The following is a 20,393-nucleotide window of genomic DNA, read 5'->3' on the forward strand; positions in this document are numbered from 1 at the left end:
GTTGGAAGGGGAGCGGTGAGGAGCAAGTGGGGGGCCACTCCAATGAGCCCGAGAGGAAGGAGGGCAAGTGAAGCCACGTGGCTCAAGGAGGCTGGCGAGGTCGAGCCTTTCCTGGCTGCAAACACCACGTCATTGCCCGCAGCCCTCGAGCTGCGATGCTCGAAGAAAGAGTCGCTGCACGTGAGCTACTTTACGGCCCAGGAAAACGCGCTGGCTCTCTCAGCCAGCAGAAAGCAAGCGCACACCTGACCCGCCAGCAGCGAGCCACCCTTGACGCAAGGCAAGAGGAAATCTTTTGGTTCGTGGAGGTTTGAAAACTTTATTTCAATTTACCCAGGTTTTTCCGCTTTCCTTATCGACGTGCTGCGAGTGCATGCTCCTGGCAGCGGGCAGGCAATTTAACATACACAATATTTAGACTTTATACTTAACAGTTTTAGACATTATGGAATGTATTTACAGACATACAAGTATAGGGTGGAGCTTAAAAAACCAACCCTTTCCTCTATTAATTACACGTTTACAAGGTTTTCAGAAGTAACAAAATTAGATCAGTTTGGAAAACCTCACAACATCTGTACAACGCTATTTCTTCTCCCCCTGCCCCATGTCCAAATTCAACTTAAAACCCTCTGCTTTGAAAATAAAATCCTTCAAAGAACCTCTTGAAGGGTGAACTGCTGGGCAGCGCCTCGCTCGCTGCTGGGAACAGAAACAGGGTGAGAGGCCGCTGAGGAGAGCCGCTGTCCCAGCTACTCCTTCCCTCCCTCCCGGGACAGAGGAATCGGAGCCGCTCTCATCTCGAGCCCGGCACCTCAACGCCGTCAAGCACCGCTAAGTGCCACTTTCATTTCTGTCTCCTCGCACTGCGGAGCTGCGAGGTTTGGTGCCCGGCGGTAACCCGGGACCTAACAGAAATGTACCAAATGCTTCAATGGATTTTTTTCTTTTTTTTGCCAACAGAAACGACCCAGAAAGGAAAGGCCGCCGAGTCTTGCTTTAACGCAGAATAAAATTCCATCTGCGCTTGCTTTACACCACCCCTTGCACGGGATACAACAAAAATTGCACGTAGACATACCAAGGAGTCCTACCCCATTTCGTCATGGAAGAGAACGGACGTGGGTTTTGGTATAGTGCATTACACAAACCAGGCTTGGATGTTTGTCCTAAACACCTGCCCAGGGTTTAGTGCTTGCCAGCGCAACCAAGGAGTCGAGCCAGCGGGCCCACGCAAGGCCCAAGCGGTTAAATGAACCGTTTTTTAAAACCGTAGGGGCATTAAAGCCTGACCAGGCCTACAAGCAAAACTCAGCTGTACAGCTCCGCTCCCACATCGACCCATCCTTTGTGGCAGCGCCTGGTTTTCCAATACGCGGCGAGAAGAGGCCGTGTGTTGAAGACTGGACTCGGATCCAACCCTATCGCTTTCTAAGAGCTAACGTTAACGAAACGTTCAACTTCCACCAACCCGACTCTCGTTCCACTCGACTGTCCGCGGGTCCCAGAAGCTGCGCTGGAACAAACTACATGCTTTCATGTTCCCACGTTTAAAGCTAACCGATTTCTTACAGTGGATAAATCTAAGTGACCTAAAGCAGGGTGTGATATTTAAACAGTGCACGTGACACACAATATCTAACACTGACATTCAGACGAGCCCAACACACCCTTTCAAAGCACGTCTGGTGTGCGGCAGATGTGTCTGTGTTGATAGCAGTGAGTGGCAGAAATCTGTATCCTCCGTTCGGTACACAGTGGCAGACTTCAGTGAAAGGTCTCCATTTTTATCTACATGCTCCTTCAAGGCCCACCCCGTCCCCTGCAGCCTTCAGCAGGACCAAGGGGCCGCGACAGGGAAGCTACGGCCCTTCCAAAGGGCGGCTCTGTCTATGGAGTCACTCGCCTCCTTTCTACATTGCAAGTCACTGATCTCACAGGATCCAAAGCAGGGGATGGCAACAGCTGTGCCAGTCTAGGTTTAAATATCCTTCACACTTCCCTAGATTTGTGCTCTGATTGGGGGGCGTCAACACCCACACGCTGTCCTGGGAAGCCAGTGAGGCAACTGCCACCACAAGGGACCTTGGGACAATTATGCAAACCAGGCGGGAGCGGGAAGGGGACCTGCAAATCAAAAGCAAAAAAGTCCAGCCGGGCCCAATGTTCCCATAATCGTAACAGTGCTGTTTCTGTCCCTCCCTTCCCTTCGTTGACCCCAAATCCTTTTGGCTTTGCTGGGGCACTGAATCTACCCCGTAATGGGACATCACAGACATCAGGAGCCTCCCGGGCAGGCCGTGATAGCAGCACCGTGGCCTTCCGGGACACTTCGCGTGAGCCAGGGAGCATCAAGAGGATTTCATGGGGGAGAAATGCATTTTTACAAAGACGTGGTCCTGGCCTGGTGGGGACCCCAGGGTGCGGAGATCTGGGCTTTGCGCTCTAGGGCCCCTTTCACGCAGCAAAGCTGAGATTTGGTCTCTCACTCGCACGTTGGAATCGCTGCTTTTTGTGTGAGCAGCTATGCCAAGGTTTCTAGCCCTGCAGGAGCTTTATTGAAGGTGTTGGCAAACGCACGGACAGAAGTTCCCCTTCACAACACGTTGGTGCTTTGCTCACACAGCCATTCCTCCCGGGTCTTTGTGGGGGCTGGCTGGTGCACGGCTATTTCCCCATGGACTTCTGCCGGTCGCTGGGAATAACTCTCTGCCCTGCAGCGAAAACAGGTTTGCGATCTGCGGCAGGAAAACGTTCAGTTGTTTTGGGCAGCAGGTCCGAGCCAAGGAGCCGGACTGGCAGAACCAAGCGAGTCTCTGATCCTGCGAGAGGGGGGCCATTTCCCTACAGGTGTAGGATGAGTTCCCAGCCACAGATGGACTAACAACCACTTAATGGATGTTAACGTGCTTAGCGCAGGTATTTGAGCAGTTTGGGCGTAGCATCTTCCCCTGCAGCGTGTGCTCTGTGTGGAGGGAACCAGCAGCATCTTCTCTGCTGGGGTGGCCGGGGAATCGCCTGCCTTTTTATGCTTGGGCCCTGGGGGGAAGCTGCAGGGAACAGCTCTAACCTGCGATCGTTACGTCCAACGGTGTGTGGCAGCTCACCCTGCTGCAAAGCTCCATGGGGACACTGCAATGGAAACGGCACCCCCCTCCCCACTTTGGAAACTGCTCGTGCTAGGAGCCCGGGAGTGTTTCAAGCCGCCCGTGCATCAAGCACCCGCACGGTCAGCGTCAACACAGCTCCCAACAACCAGACATGTGAATTCCCACCCGCCTCCCCTCCCCACAACCAGCGTCCCTTCATAAGGGGTTAAAAAAAAAAAGGGGGTAGGGGAAGGGGAGTAAAAAATGAAATGGAAACTGGTGCAATCTCCAAAAAAAGTGGAGAAATGAAACAAAACATTCCTGTCAGGAATCGGGGAAACTAACTTCCTTCTTAGAACAGAGCTCTGCGTGCGTGGACAACTGCATCTGCAGTGCCCTCTTCACCGTCTTCCGCTTAGCCAAGGGAAACCAAAAGGTCCTGGAGGTCTTTACACAGCAGACAAGTGGTGATGCTGCTGCTTGGGGGGCGCGAGCTCCAGAAGTGCCTGGACGGTCGCTGCTACCTGGGCCAAGCCCTTCTCTTCTAAAATATGCAGAGGCAAACATAATTGCTCCTGAATGGGGAAACAAACAAAGACAAAACAAAGAAAAGGGATGAAAACGATCAACCAAAAAAGGGAAGAAAAAAAAAAAAAAGGCAAATTAAACCAGCAGGAGGAGACCGAGATGTGGACCGTTACCGACTCGGATGAACAAACACAACCGCGGCTGGACACAGCTCTTTACCTCCAGACCGTGACCGTGGTAAGAAATCCACAAACTCTGGGACAATCAGTTTATTTATTCAATCAGCACTCGCGGAAAACAGGTTACAAATCAGGAGGCTTGTGGGGGGAGGCGGCGAGAGGAGGGGCAGCAGGCATCTGCCTCCTCCGTCATGCGAACTTAAGCGACATCACCTCGATGCTGGGGTGGAATCCACCTGGCGAGCACGATAAAATGCCGAGAGCACGACAGAAACCACGTTTACATTTCTGTACCGGACCAGGGCTGCGCGAGATACTTTTAAGTCCCAGATGTGGAAAAGCCAAGTCCCTTTTTTCGAGCCTTTAATCGAGTGGTATCAGTGTGTGGCTTGGAAACGCTGGAGGGAAGGCTGCAAAGCATATGGGCGCTTGCAGCGGCAGGAGATGCACTGCACACAACAGACCCCCCTTAAATGCTCTCAGCCCGTACGTTTGCTCTGACCTCTACTCTGAGACAGCAGAAATCCCTGGGAACAGCAGAGCACGCAGGCTGCTGCATGCCAGAATAGGGCCTCGTCCGTCTGAAGGACTGGACTGCTTTGGATAGGGAGGAGGGTCGACAGTGCTGTACTATGGGACAGGCTACCGTGACACAGAGGCAGTGTGAGGTGAAGCAAATATCCTCGCTGTATGCATACAAAGGGTCAGTCAAGCTCTCCACTACTGGCCTTGCGTTTACTTACTACCAGCAGCATCAAAAAGTGTTCTTATTAAGAAACGGGAGGTTAAAATACAAAGTGCGGAGCGAGTTCCCAAGGCATCTACTCAGAACCGGGCTATTCAACGCAGGGCCTGACCCTGACCCTGACCCTCCCAAGCCTGCCACTGTCCCGGGCAAACCAGCGCTCCCGCCTGAGACCTCTTCATTTAAAAAAATGGGGCACCCCAAATTTGTCCTCCCAGGAGGACCCCGAGAATTGATGCACGTTTATGAAGTCCTCGCAGGCCAACCTGCCCTTCTGCACGGGCTGCTTGGGAGCCAAGTGCTTCAGAACGGGGAGCGAGCGCAGGCCAGGCCTCTCGCACGGAGGGGATGAATACTGACACACGTACTCCCTCCCCGCATGCCTCACAGCAAGACGGATCCCCCGCCAGACCTGTTTTAACAAGCTGGCAGCGGCTACCGCGAGATCGGGAGGCAACAGCTCACGGGGAACGTCCCTGCGACTCTCGCTGACTTCTTTTAGTTTTCACTTTATGTCTTGAAGGAACACAAAGAAGCAAGGGGACAGGCGTTGGAACGAATCCACACCACGGAGAGAGTTAGGACAGACAGAAGGGCTTAAAGCTGGAAGGCACCGTTAGTGTCAAACCCGAGCAGTTTTCATCACAGTGTTGATTAAGAGAAGTTAGCGTAGGCAACTGAGTTAAATTTTAGTCCGTACCAGCAAAGAGTGCAAAAATAGCTGCAACGGGGATTTGTTTTTGTTTGAATCAGCTGTAACCCTGACTTCTGAGGAAGGACAGCGAGCCAGGTCCTCGGGCAGCGCTCTCGGATAGCAACGCTGTACGTCAGCCGCAGCGTTGTCAGGAAACAAGGCAAGCAGCTTCCCCCTCGCTCCCACTGGTCTTATGTAACCCTGGTCTAGCGAGAGCTCAGCGACCCGGCCTGCCTGCTGAGCAGCTCTTTCACTGGTAACTGCAGCAACTGGGCTCCCGCTGCTACCGCAATAACACCGCTCAAATCCCAGCGCCAGTGAAAGAGCGGCTGGGCAGGCCTCTCAGGACAAAGAGGAATTTGTGGACAGACACTGAGAAGAGCCACGTGGACTTGCCACTTACCTGTGACCGAGTCGGCCCTGAGTTTGGACATCGCACTCCGAGGAGATGTGGCCTCTCGCACGCGGCTGCTCGGCTCTAGGGGCTCCCTGAGAAATGCATAAAAGCACCAGAAAGCAGCGGGGGCTGCCCGGTGGAAGACTACGTGAGCTCTGCGAGCGGCGAGCCTGATGCCCGGGACGCCACGGGGCAAAGTCCCTGGGCAGGAAGGAGCGTGCTACAGGGCAGTCTGGACTCCAGCAGCTGCTGAAGACGTCTGGTTAGCCTTCTTTATTTTTTTTTTTTGAGCATGGCAGGGCAGGGTGTCAGACTGGATTTAACACACTGCCCGTCTGGTGCCAAGCCTGATATTTTCCCCAGGGCATCTCCTGTACAGGCCCCCAGGCCTGATGGAGCCGAGAAGCCAGCTGGAGCAACTCAAGGTTTGCTGACGCTTCCATGGTGCTTCCGACTCCCACTCAGAGACTCAAATACGGGAAACCCACTCTTCTAGGGAAGGGGAGGGGGGAAATCCTGAGGACACAAAACCTAGAGCACTCCTGATAAAAGCACCAGGCCACATCTCCTGAGATTGCGAGATCAGGGCAGGAACGTCGACATTTGAAGAAAACAGAATGCGTGTTATACAGCACTTTCCATCAGGGAGTCTCAAAACACTTGACAGGTGTGGGGAGCACTCCCATTTTGCAGACGGGGAAACCGAGGCACAAAGCAGAGATGCGCTTTTCCCCGCTATCACACAGCTAGTTGATAGGGCTGTGACTAGCACCCAGGCGTCGCGACCCAGTCCCCTGCTCTGCCCGGCGGAGGACAGTTCCTACCACACAGCAAATACAAACTGGAAACGGTGTCGGGGATGGTCACCTGGCCGTGCCGGAGAGCTTATACATTGTACATGTCCCATCCATCGGGGGAGCAGAGGGAATGCACTTATACACACAGTTCTTGCCGAAAACAAAAGCCGTTACCAAGCCCTGGAGCGATGCGGCGCCAGCAGCACCACCGGCCTCCAGCTAGAGGAAAAAGACCCAGCGATAGAACATACAGAGCGTTAGCATGAGAGTGCAGTAAAACGCCACAAAGCCCCAGAGCTGGACGGAAAGGGAGACAAGAGCGGATTCTTCTGACTTTGTCCCCAGGGAAAGCAGCGTTTCAACTGTCCTTTTAACGCTGAGATTTAACTGCAGAATGTCAGAAGGGGAACAAAGATTGTCCTGTCCGGGGTGTGAGAGCAGGAAGGGAAAACAGACAGAGAAAAAAAAAAAGAAGAGGTCAGTTGGTTAGTTGTACAAACATCCACAAAGCAGACAGTCATCAGACATCTCAGATATACCCAACGAACACGAGGAGCAAGGTACAGCTGGCTACTTATAAAGGAAGGACCTGAACCAATTCTGCTCAGAAAACCCCTCTCTGTACGGGTTTTTATGCCCGGGGATCTGGCAGCCCAGCTCGCTTCCAGAAGTGATGATCACATCTATTTCAAGAGAACAGGGGGCACTTGGCCTCAGTCCTGGGGCAAACCAATCCCACCTTGGAAGTAAGAAATAAACTGGATAAGACTTTTTTAAACTGCCGCAAGCTCCTAGTGAGGCTTCCAGTCCTAAACAATTAACACCTGCTTAATTGGTGTCATTCTTCTTGGCACAGGCAGGCAGCACAGACCTGCTGCTGATCTCTGGATGCCATACCCTGCAGAGATACCCAATACTTGATCGCAGGGCTTCTGCGGTCTAAAACTATCGGCATTTCTGGACCTCTCACCAACCTTCAAGAAGCAGCTGCTGCGAACAAGGAGGGGCAGGGGCATATATAGCACATCACAGTGCCCAGCTCGGTTTCTTTTCATCCAAAGCCACCACAGCATGGCATCTGACAGAATTCCTCTGAACCAAAAGCCCAGCTCTATGCAAGAGCCTTCCTTTACAGCGTAATGGCCAGTAACGAACTTGCTGTCTTAAAAGGCAAATATTTCTGCACTGGCCCACCCTCTGAGGCAGTCCCACGTTTCTGTCATCTCAAAATTAAGTGAGAGGACACACATGCAGGCATCTTTTCACTTACAATACAGCAGAATGCCCTTCTTTGGGAGGACATGCCCTCTTCTCACCTCAGTCCCATGGGACGACCAGTGGTCAGGGAGGGAGCCCATTAGTATAGAAACCCAGAGACCTCCTCCTTCAGGAGCACTCATCTGAGCTCAGTGCAGAAGAAATGAGAGCACAGGCAGATGCGAGGTGATTCAGCCCCATTTGCTTCTCTGAATTTCATGTAACCCAGACTTAGCAAAGCACACCTGAGGCAGCAGGGGAGCGCAGCGGCTATATTTCACTTGCTCTGTCTCCCAAACTCCACGAAACACACAGTCGCTTGGAGGTCAACAAGGTGCGAGATCCTGAAGTGCTTCTGGACACCCAGGTAAGGCGGCACTTCAGAACAACACACCACTGATATCCCACCAAGCCCCTATCTCTACACAGCTCCCAGCTCTCCAAGGAGCGAGTCTCAAGACGTTAATAGGCAGCTACGTCGTTCTTGTGCTACGTTCCTGAGGGCTCAAGGCAAACACCTGTAAAACAGCTTGCAAGCAAAGCCACTAATGACTTAATCCAGGCGTATACTGCACTAGCAGCGATTGTCAAGAGACAATCTGTCTCAGAAGGAGTGGGGAAGTGAGTCACTAGGTCCACTTTTCCTTTTCAGATATGCCTTTCAGGAAGCAAACAGGAAAAACACAACTGCAACAAAAGAAGTTCTAATACTTGCTTCTTAATATAAGAAAACAAACCAATTAATACAGTGCAGGGGGAAAGAAACCACAAATAGCTATTAAAATATCTTTTTTTGCCCCAAGACAGCTGCTGTCAGATGCCAAGTGGTGGAGAGGAGGAGGGAAAAAAAAAGAGGCAGGTGGACTATGGTGTGCTATATCATCTACAGTACTTCCTTCTTGGGCTCTTGTCCTGACAGAGAACATGCAATGCCTCGGCAAGGTGAGGAGGGATTCCAGAAGGCAGCAGAGTTTTAGAGCAAGGACATATAACGAAGGAGTTATGCATAGGATATTTATGCAGAGATAGTCAACATCAGAGAAAATGATTCCTGGTTAGGCAATCACAAGTGCTCTCCTGAAAGGTCTGAGCGCCAGGTTTTGTTCTGAAGGCACACCAGAAACTTTGGGCTCCGAGTGAACGCACACGAGTCTACCTCCAAAGTGTATTTCAGTTTTTTTTAAAAGGCACCAAGTATAAAGTCTTAGGAAAATTTGAATGATTCCCCCCCATTACTGTAAAAGCAATGTACCCCACAAATCTACAGGACACCATCCAACTGGATACAACCATCGTGAGCTTGATGCATATCCCACACATCCAGTGTGTCCTTTGTAAAGCAGAGACAGCAGCTGTACGTTGCTAGAGAAGACACTGCAGACCCCCCCGCCCCGCCCCGCGACAAGAGCAGCAGGCCAGTTACCTGAGGCACGCCGATCTTTTTGCAAGCTTCCAGGAAATTCTCCACGTTTCGTCTGCATTTTGCCATTGTCAGTTTGGGCTGCAAAGCAGGGAAGAAGAGCAAACGGTATTCTTTGGTTTAAATCAACTCGTAATAAATCCACAGGCCAAAAAACACATCCTGGTGACATGAGCTTGAGTAATTCGAAACAGAGCTCTGCTACAGGGAACTTTGGTATTTCCTTGGGCAAGCATGAGACAAGGAGCCCACTCACGAAGCACTGAGATGGACAACTGGACAGCCTGTTTTCTCGCACCTTGCTTGTGCAGAGATCACTACTCCCCCCCCCTTTTTTTTTTTTTAATTAAAAAGTCTATTTTGAAAGGATGCAATCTGCTGGTCTTAAAGACATGCTTAGACTAGAACAAAGACATGTGACTGCAGCAGAAAGCCCTTTGACACACAGCAATTTCACGATGTGAATATGCAACGTGTATCTCAATTGATGGGCAAAAACAAAAGCTAGATGAAACCAGCTAACGAGCAAGCTAACTAGGAATTTAGGCCTCTGATGAGTGTTTCAGGCTCCTGGGTTAGCATCACTGCCTTTACTTAGACTTTAAATGTCAGCAAAAGAAGAGATGAGACCAGGCCTGTGCAGAGACATGCCCCCTCTTTCCTTGGCCCAAGCTAACTACAGCAGTGAAGCCATGGAGGGCCAGCCAGAGACAGGGCAGTAATGCATGCCAGATTAAGGCCAGATGCCAATCCCTTCCCCCAGCGGAGGGAGAAGGGGTTGTAGAGGCCATGCCATGGCTTAACCCCCACGATGATCCCTGTTCTTCTCCAGGGGTTGCACAACTCCAGTCTGTCCCTTACTCGGCGCTTGTCGCAAAGCCCTGATTGAGTTGATCTAATCTATATGATATAATCATATCATCTACTGATCTAATAATATAATCTATATGATTATAACAATGTAGGAAAACACGGATGAAGATCGGAGAGATCTGCAGCATGCAGAGAGCTTGCTGACCGACTGCTGTAGGAGCATGCTTCTGAGGGTTCCTGTAATCTGCCTTAAATACCAGGAGATTTAGTTAGGCTGTTATCTAAGCCACGGGGACATCTGTTCAAAAGAGCCCACAGAAGAGGGACCACAATGATACGGTACGCAGAGCTGTAAGTGCCAGTTAAGAGCTTGAGCCAATACAAAAGAAGTCAAACCAAAGCAGAACCAGCATGTTTCAGTCCTCCCCACTTCCCCCAAGACTCCTGGGTTCTCCTTTTTTTATTCATCCTATTTTCAAACAACGCAAATGACTGTAACAAGCCAGTTGTCTGCCTTGTGGAAAGCAAAATACAAGTTATTGCTCATGTATTTTTGGAAGGGAATGGAAAGGGGGGGGCTTTGCATGGCTCTGCTTGGAGTCTAACGAGGGTAGCGTTCAGCTAAATCTGCCAGGAGCAATGAGGGAAAACAGGTGATTCCTAGGTGAGACTGATTTTCAAGGAGCTTTTCATGAGCAAACAGACCGTTCCTATCTTGTGGATGTGGTAGGTAGGTCACTGCTTGGTTTCCTCAAAGTCTTTTTCTAGCCAAGAGATTTTTTTTTTGTTTGCTTGTGTTTTCTGTGCACACATTTGTTGCTGGTTAATAAGGAAGTCAGAGAGATTGTACTTTTTCTGCACTGCTTTACACACTTTTAAAGAAACAGCTCCAAATGTTCCAATCCCATAACAGCAAAGTAACTTCTGAAACATTTTTCTGCTGCCTTGTGTAACTACTGCCATGCACTGCCCTAGCATGTATTATACAAAGATCAGCTCCTTTCTCTGCATCTCCTCACAAATGCACGGCTGGGCTGAGCTGATCTGCTCCGCTTCAGGGTCCTTGAACAATGCACTTCACTGAGATTTCACAGGAGAGGAGCTGCCGTCAATGTAAACTCCAGCTAGGAACAGGAATCAATTCACATCTTCCGCAAAGGAATTATGACTCCATTTTTCTGCTGTCTTCTGAACCACACTGCGACCCATAAGGGAAAATGCTGTACATTTCTACTAGCTGCCGCTCTGTATTTCTTTTGGCTGGTGAAATATCCTGTATTTTGGTTCTTGTGTTGAGTCCTGTCTTTTGTTTTCTAATAATATAAAGCTTTCTAATCCTATATTTAGCTCTAGCACATGGCATCAGATGAAGTCACTGTTTACATAAAAGAGACAAATGCAAATCTCACTCGCTTCCCCTCCCCATGGCTGCACTACACAGTCTGCGTAGGCAAGGGAGACTGGTATTGTACCAGGTCTGCTCAGCAGTAGAAGAGAGCGTTTTGCCCGCGACTCCCACCTAGCCTATAAAATAATGCCAGGCCACCATATGTAGCTACAAACACTCAAAACCTTGTATACTTACTACAGCAGGCGAGGGGACATGTATGCTGGGAACAGATCGAGGCCGCACATGATTGGCAAGGTGGCAGAGAACAACGCCATCAGTAAGAGCAGCTCCGAGATCGCTGGGCAAAGATACTTTCAACCGTGACTCAATATTCTGCAAAGGAAGGAAAAGAAAACCACAACGCAATCTAAAAATCCAGTTAAATGGATAACAAGAGCTGCTCTTTGCAAACTTTTTCATTCAACAGAATATTTCATAGCCCCCTCCCGATAGGTCATGGCTGGCTTCTCAAATGCCAGTGTGGGTCACCAAGCCAGGATCTGTTCACCACTGGGATCCACAGCTGAGCAAAGGCAAGAATGACTGACCTAAATGACAAATGAGTTTTGGCTGCACAGCACATGGCATTAATACAGCACCAGAGATAAAGGAACATTGCTCAGAAGTGATGAAAACCACAAATCCAAGGGTGAAGAACCAGTCTCAGAAATGTATTCAGAAGGCAGCTTTACTAAACAGAAGTGAAGAGAGCTGCCCACACAAGTCTTGGAGTGGAAACAGCCACCAAAGGCCAGATACTATTTTCCTGTAAAGAAACACTGAACTACAAAGTATCATTAGTTTATACTGGTTAAAACAAAAGGCAGCAGCAAAGTGCAGTGTTTACAGCAAGGAGACTAGGCTCACAAGTCCTGGATTCCTGTCCTACTCACTCACTGCAGGAACTTGAGCGAATCATTACTGCACACCTAAAGTGATTCTGTTTTTCACGCTTCAAACCCTGGCCTACGTGGGAGTCGACTCTGAGGCTCGCTTTATGCAAACCACTCTGCGATGAGAGGACAGAGGTGCTACAACAGCACAAAGCATCATTTAGAGAACATGTTGGGTTACAGGTTCCTTCAAGTTCACAAGCAGAAAGAAAAGAATCCAGAGCTCGGACTGCTTCTGGTCACCACGCTCAGAATCAGCGCCGATGGAGCGGGCAAGAATGTCTTCCTCAGTGACAAAAGTCTAAAATAACAAATGGCAGCTTACAACTCTGTATCACAAGGAAATAAGATTTGGGGGATTCCTTTGGTTAACGACCACCTGCAACTGCAGGGGAGATCCCTATGCTCCTGAGCATAAACAGGAAATATTTAATGCACTCCCAAATGCAGCCGTCTTCGTGTGAACATAGCCGAATCGCAGAACAGCCCCTTTTTAATTTATGATTCAAGTTGAAACAGAACCGTGAAACCTCAGTCATGGACCAGAGTTTCACTGGACTAGGGCTGGCACAAATACAGAACAAAACGAGGGTTTCTGCTTCGGTGGACAAGACAAGAATCAACAGATGGATAGAGAGAGGTGGTGGGGCATAAGGAACAAGTAGTTAACACTGGTCAGCATGACAGGGAGCACCCTTAGCTCAGCACATGCATCCTCTTGCCAAATTTGGGCTGACTTTTCAGGAGTGATGCGAAGATGCACGATGGACCACCTTTGCGGAGGCATATAAACTGCTCCTTGCCAACAAGAATGTGGGACCGCATGGGAGAAAGCACAAAGTTGCTTGTTACTCTTTTGAGCAAGGGAGCAATGAAAGCTGGTATCGCTGCCCAGCCAGATACAGGAGTCAACACCTTGACTGGGTAGGCGACCTGCCACAAGCGGCACAAGCAGCTTCTGTGACACGTGGCAGATTAGAGGGCAGGCAACAAAGCAGCAGGAGGGCAGAGGATGAGTGGCATTCAGGGAGGACACAGGGCTTAATCTGTGGCCCCCACTGCTGTATGGGACATGACATTACACAACACAGGAAGCTAGAGAACAATGCACCCAACAGAGAGGAAATTTTACAACGTAAAATGATCAAAATTGAGGGCATGTGTGACATGAGACAAATCCAAAACAGGAGAGTCACATTAGCATCACGCTTACAGTCTTCTAAGATGTCAGTGTATTAGTTATCATCAGTATGTACCTTCCGCAGCTGCTCTATCAACTCCAGCTCCTTCTCGCGCTGCTTGGCGTTCTGTCTTGCTCGAGCGTCTGTCGAATCATTAGCAGGGACCAAGGCTGAAGGGGAAGATGAAATAACAGCTAGAAAAATTGCATACAGGAAAAAAGTACTGAAAATGGCTGGGAAGGAATCTCTATCCTGCAGTGTTGCATGGGCACAGCATACAAGCCTGGGTACAGCACATTTCCCTCCACGTACCCATTTTCTTCATTAGATTAATAATTTAAGTATTTCCATGCCATGTCTCATACTCTGCTTAGTGCAGCACATGGGGTCAGGCTGATACACTGGATCACACCTGTGGACCAACCCCATGCCAGATCAGGCCTGCAGAGTGACCCCGCCTATGGGATCTGGACCCATGCCACTCATCCGGCCGGCAGGGCTGGAAGGTTTAGCACCATCGGCCTACGGTGTTTCTATACCCAATTAATTCTCTCTCTTTTGGTCAACAAACGCCTCCATGAAACGAATTTCAGCCGGATAAAGTGATGGCAAATGCAGCTTCAGCCTTATTATGAAGGCATGAGTTCTGATGTTGTTTTACAGAACAATGCGAAGCCTGTGAAGTTGCTTTTGCCACTAGCAACTGACTTGAAACAGCACTTCCATGGCTTCTTTACAGCTGAAAGGATAAGCCCAGGAGAGCAAATCCCACCCCCAAGTGCATACACACGCATGTCATGTTCTGCCTTCCTGCCATCTCTTAGTTCTACATTTCACCAGGGCAAAAATACTGGACTGAACCATGAAAAGGACTCTAACGGTTTATTCTAGGAATGGGTAATGGGAGGCACCCACAGCTAGCTCTCCAAAGCTAGCTCGAGGAGAATAAAGCTACTGCTAAAGTAAGAAAACCATGCAAAAACTATCCAAACCCAGAAATGAATATCATCTAGCAACAGTCATTCCTCCAGCTGCACAACCTACCTTTGTTTGTCTCATCCCTTACAGCTGGTCGGAAAAGGAAACTCTCAGGTCGCTGGGAAGGGTTTCTGTAGGAAGGAGGAGCAGCAGGGCCAGGATACTGAGGGGAAAGGTGGACTGAACAAATGTGGAGAGGCACAGGAAGAGAAAGGTTAGCATTTAATAGGAAATGGGTTTGGCAAAGCAGAAATTAAAAGAACAAAATCAAATTACAATATAATAATGAGAAACCAGATGTCAGCCATGCCCCAGTAACGTGAGAAATACGTAAGAGCCATGCATGGTACAAGGCACAGGGTAGAAAACAGCACCACTGTGGCACCCGCGTGCAGTCTCTCCCATGCACTGCTACTAACAGACCTTGCTTTCAACAGGTCACCAGGCCAATGGCTGCATCAGAGTGGAAGCCATCAAGCCCTACTATTTCCCCATGAATATCCCGTCATTCCTAGTGTCAGTTCATAGACATGGTCCTGAAGAGACCTGAACACCTATGTCTCTTGCGTGGAACAGTCCCATGCACACGGAGGAGCAAATTCAGCCATGTTAACTATGCAAACAAGCAATTTAATCCACTTTATTGCTACTTCTCAGCCCTTTTGCTCCCCGCTTCTCGCTTACCTGTCTGAGTTGTTGGTGAACCGGGAGAGATGGCAGATCTGTCATCACTCTGTGGACAGATAAGAAGAGGGGAGCATAAATCACCCTTACTTCGATGGGCCAGGACTAGCTTTTCAGAAGATACCAGCCACCTAGATATATTTAAGTGTGTGTGTGGGGGGAGGGGGGGGGAAACCCATCTGATTGTACCCTTTCACCCCCTACAGATGTACAATGGACCTTTCTTTTGCAGAACTGATGCTACCCCTCTAGGAATAAAATGGCAAGAGGTATTGCTTCTGGAGGAGACAACTGTAGTGCTGTGTCTATACACCCCCCCAAACAATCTGTTCTTTTAAAGGGAACACTGAAGAATGGGCAATTACATGTCATGCAAACATGCAAGATGGCAGCTTTGACATCAATACATAGCCTGCTCCAAGTCTCTGCCTGAGCAAAACTGGTATTAACTGCGTCTCACACTTCTGGTACTGGTATTAACCAGTACTGACCAGCAAAACTGGTATTAAATGTATCTCTCACTCCCTTCCCCTCAATTTGGAAGATACTGTGGTTCTACTGATGGCAGAACTAATATGAATTAACGATTCCTTGCGATGAACATATTGACTATGGAACGCAGCAGAACCTTTTTCACAAGAGGAAGATGCCCAGGATCGTCACCCGTAATGTTAACAGCAAACTTGCAAAGAAAATACAGATTTTTCCAATAAACTACAAGTCAACAGCAGCCAGATTACCAGATGGTTATGGGGAGGAAAAATAACCTTGTAAAGGAAAGGTGACAGGAATCAAGAATCTAACAACCAGTTAGTCCACACGGGGATCAGACTGCTGCTAGTTATTAGCGTGTTTTCATGATGGAGGCCCAAAGAAGACTTAAAGTTAAAACAAGGGAAGACCAGTTTCATACCCAACCTGAATGTCAGATTAGACTCTGATAGATTAATACATGTTAAAACAGACTTGTAGATCCAACAGAGGCTTCCTGCTGGCTTTGCTGGTGAACGATAACAGCTAGAGATACCTGCACGGGTCTGAAGGCAGAGGCATGTGGCAGGGTGGTAGCACAGCCCTCTTGATTCAACCCTGACAGCGACTGAACACACAAAGAAAGAAAGAAAGAAAGAGAAAGAGGAGGCAGTGCCAATGTTAGCAAACAGCTGACGAGATGTGCCAAAGCAGAGTGCGCCGGTGGGATTAGCGAGGGGCGGGTACTTACAAATTCTCAAGTGTTGCAGAGACATTCATTCAGTAGACAGAAATGCCAGAGCACTTCTTGGGCAGAGCTATAACAACCCCCCCAGCCTACCCACAAAGACATTACCACTGATAAACTTAAGAGAGGGGCCGTTTCCTTTCAGACATGAACACTGAATGGTAGAAGCTCCCTGAGTCATATACTGTCCTGGTCACCACGCTCACCAAAGCCAAAAGGAAAAAAAAAACCAAAACGTTCTCTTCGCAATTGTTCTATTCTGATTAGCAGATTAAATGAATGCATTATGAACGTTTTTAAAATCCCAATTTCTCTGTGTGTACAGTAAACTGTTTTCTTAACCTCACGGATATACAGGATACATTACTGATACAGAAATATATGAATTGTGTAGTGCCTGTAAGAGAAACACACCAACCTCTGACCATTTTCACATGAAAACCCAAAATGATCTTTGAGTTAAAAAACAGGCAAGATGAATAGGAGTCTACAGATCAGAGAGGAGGTGAGGTGCAAACCACCCGAACGTTATAATGCATAACTTTATTTCAATGTTAAGAGATTTGGAAGAGGGTTCAGGTCTTCCCTTTTACACAGCAGTACCTCTTTTGACTAGGGAAAGTTTTTAAATCAATAGGTACATCTTGAAGATCACAGTGCATCTTTCCATGGACTCCACAGCCAGCCTGGCTGCCCTCTGGGATGACCAAAAGGAGCGTGGAGGACAGAAGCGCACAGCCTGCTGAGTGAGAAAGGGTAGTCCACATGAAGATGCACCGACTGCTGCTCTGGCCCAGGATTCAAACACACCGAGGCCTTGCACTGTGTGGACACCCCGGGGTCAGCACATGGCAGTTTCACCAATGGTGCTGTCTACTTCTACCCCTTCTTGAAGCTCAAATCCAGAGCTGGCCTTTCAGACCTTCTGGATTGTATCCTTTGTGCTACTAGGGAGCATGCACAAAACAGTCACAACTGGGGGCTAGGTGAATCAGGAAAGGAACAGGACAACACCTGAGTATATCAAACCACCATTGACGGTCCCCCACACCCAAGATTGACCTATACAGACTTCAGGTTTGTGGAAATCTTAACAGAATAATGAACCGTCTAACTCTTTTTCAAATGTCCAGCCAGAAAGGAGGAGATGTCACTTTACAGGGGCCACATGCTATAAGAGGGGGGCTAGCCTAAGCAGAAGCCCCCTGGGGATCTGAACAACCTCAAGAGTCAACCCACAAGAGAATGGCAGTACAGAAGCAGGGATACAAGGGGCTTTGGGCCTCACTTGACATAACAAGCATTAACTGGCCTTTAAACGATGCCCAGAAAAGGGATTTGTGCAAGCCAACACTACTTACACAGCAGTTTGTTTCCATGACAAAAGTGCAAGACACCTCCGACAGGGGCTAACCCAATGGATTATTCACAAGTGCTACATCCACCAGCAGGCAAGGGGGAGGGAAGAGCAACACGCGAAGGGTAAGAGAGCCACAGAAGTCACACACGGCATGCGCTTCACCTGTTTGAGCGTCCCCGGCCTCCTTTTAATGGTATTGGTGTTACTGTCAATCTCAAACACAAAGAGAGGCTCAAAGCCGTTCTGTCAGGGATGGCACAGAAAAGAGAAGGAGGGAAGAGAGGAAAAAAGTGAGGCAAAGAACCACCTTGAGGAGACAGACGTAGGTGCCAAGAAAAAGGACCTGCAATGCTGCTCTTGGTGCCAGGCTCCTACCTGAAAGTCCACTTACGATGCACAGCTGCTTCCTCTGCCCTTGGTTCCCAGGCCCAGCTCTTTCTTGGGAGCTTTTCCCAAGCTAGGATGTATTGAAGGGCACAGGAACTGTGCAGAGCAGAGCCAAAACTAGGACTCCGCACTAGCCAACCAAGGCTATTACACTGCAACACCTGCTCGTGATGGGAAGCCAATTATTAACGGGCACCGAGCACCTGAGAGAGCGCTCAGAAGGATCTGCTACCCTGGCACCAGATCCAGCTGCCTTTACTCCTTGCAGGTATATACCTGTGGTGCACAAATACACACTAGCCCACGTGTACAAAGAACTGAGGTCCCAATGAGCTGAACAAGTTGAAAGATGGTCCCAGCCCCACAGGAGACGATGAGGTGTGAGAGGTGACTCGAGCAAGCACAGGAGAGCATGCAACAGCGAGCGGGGTCGGGGCAGTGAAAGCAGCAGTGGTCACAGCACGCCAGCTGGGAAGGCCCCTCGACAGGCCCTTCAGTCTAATCCCCTCCTCAAGGCAGGATCATCCTTCCCTCAACCATCTCCTCCGGCTGCCCTTATAATCTTGGAGACTAACTAATCTGGCCCAGTGCTAAACCACCCTCATAGTTAAAAAAACTCCTTCTAATATCCAAACTACATATGCCTTGTTGCAATTTAATGCTGTTAGTTCTTGTCCTGACCCCCGCGGCCAGAGAACAGCATATCACCAACCCCTTTATAACCACACTTCATATATTTGAAAACTGTCGTCGAATCTCCCCATAGTCTTCTCCGAGGTCTAAGTTTTATAGGCAACAGCAGAAATGAACTAAGGGGACGGGGGTGATCGAGCCCAACTAGACTTGCACTGTTAGCACTATGAGGCCCTGACACTATCCCGGTTTGAACCTAAGGACTACTACGGAGATTAAGGCAAGCACGATGCATTTATACTGCTCAATGGAGACAGGGGTAACGTCTTCCAAGGCACCAACGATTCTTCTCATGCATTCTCTTTTGCAGCAAGGGTTCACTCATCAGTCTAGCTGTTGTTCGTCAACAGGATGAAAAGTCCAGCAGTACCCAAACCTACTTGCAATCATCTCATCCTACATTGCAGGCATTTGAAGAAACATAGACCCTAATCTGCACAATTAATGCTCAGTTCTCTATATTCTGGGGAGAATGAACTCTTATGAAAGGGATGCTTAGAAACAGGAGAAAGTAGCTGCACGTCTGAAAATGTACTGCTTATTCCACATCACAACGAACTGAGCTAGTTTGATCTTTACAGTAACTAGTCTGCTGAAGGGTGACATTTGAAAGTGACTTAAAACCGACAGGGAGCAAGACACCAAAAGAAGGCTGAAAACCCGAATTCCTCCTTCAGTGACAGGTCTAGGCATCTGTGCAAGCACGAGAAAGTGCAAGGGGCAGGGAGGAAGTCAATTAAAAACAAAGCCCATTTGCTTTGCAGTCTCCTCATGTGCTAGGCTGCATTTTATGCTGTTTCCTTATAAAGGAGAGGTGAAAACACTGTTCAGAGCAAAAGAAAAGCAACTTCTCTGTTTGCAAAGCTCTGATGTAATGAGGGAAATGCCCAATAAAAAGGTCTCTATTATAGTTTGCATAATACTCCATTGTGTTTTAAAACAGAACAGTACTCCCAGATCCCAAAGCAAGTGCAATTGTTAGAGTCTCTAGTGAAGTAAAAGTAGATGCCGTTCAATAAAGCTTATCTGCAAGTTTAAAACTACAAAATTGCTGTGGTCAAAAAAAGCAAGGTCCCCATCACTACTTAGTTTTTCAGCAGAGGGGAAAAAACCCACAAACAAGGTATAGTTGTTTCCCTCTGACACGCGGAACTTGTGCTGGCAATTTCTGTCTGTGAGGAGGGGTTAAACGTTGAATGCCATTGTCCAGCAGGAGAAGAAAAGATCCTGCCAGCAGTGAAAAGACCAATACAGTTGCATATTAAATCCAAAAGGATGGTGACATTGCTGCTGGAGAACAACTAAAGCAGGCAAAGAAACTGTAACTCTGAACCCAAACATTTTTGGATGCTGACTGAGAACTTGTCCAAAACCAAGAAAAATGTTCTTCTCAGAAGAATTTTTTCTTTAAATCAATATAAATACTACCAATGTATGAGACTCAATGGTTCATTTAACTGCCAGAAACAGTCTTCCTAAGTTAGAAACCGGTTCCTAGGTACAATGTATATATTCCCAAAACTAGGAAATTTGTAAAACATGCTTAGCACTTCACTAGAAATGGGACTTATGGAATTATAATTTAGTAATTTAATAAAAACAGAAAGGAGGGAAATATAAGGAATATCCATGTTAAGACTTGATTTTAATATTGTCCTAAGAGCCTGGCTGTTGTTTGGTGAATTATGA

General features: G+C 48.4%; 1 protein-coding gene across 10 annotated transcripts in view; it reads right to left on the bottom strand.

Moving 5' to 3' along the window:
- Window positions 1-293: 293 nt before the first annotated feature.
- LRCH3 (leucine rich repeats and calponin homology domain containing 3) overlaps window positions 294-20,393 on the bottom strand; it is a 98,451-nt gene continuing 78,351 nt past the window's right edge. For 7 of the 10 annotated variants that reach the window (XM_059731241.1, XM_059731245.1, XM_059731242.1 and 4 more), the window contains 6 exons: window positions 15,046-15,094; window positions 14,428-14,541; window positions 13,459-13,553; window positions 11,505-11,642; window positions 9,110-9,187; window positions 3,872-6,849 (listed from right to left, as the gene is read on the bottom strand). In XM_059731241.1, the coding sequence (XP_059587224.1) occupies window positions 6,649-6,849; window positions 9,110-9,187; window positions 11,505-11,642; window positions 13,459-13,553; window positions 14,428-14,541; window positions 15,046-15,094 (675 nt within the window). In that variant the 3' untranslated portion in view covers window positions 3,872-6,648. Of the gene's footprint in view, window positions 3,665-3,871; window positions 6,850-9,109; window positions 9,188-11,504; window positions 11,643-13,458; window positions 13,554-14,427; window positions 14,542-15,045; window positions 15,095-16,072; window positions 16,145-20,393 lie in introns of those variants that run through there. The other 3 variants (XM_059731247.1, XM_059731240.1, XM_059731246.1) reach the window with 2 other exon arrangements.

The sequence above is a fragment of the Alligator mississippiensis genome, chromosome 7 (genome assembly GCF_030867095.1).
Source record: "Alligator mississippiensis isolate rAllMis1 chromosome 7, rAllMis1, whole genome shotgun sequence".
In the NCBI taxonomy this organism is placed as follows: Eukaryota; Metazoa; Chordata; order Crocodylia; family Alligatoridae; genus Alligator; species Alligator mississippiensis.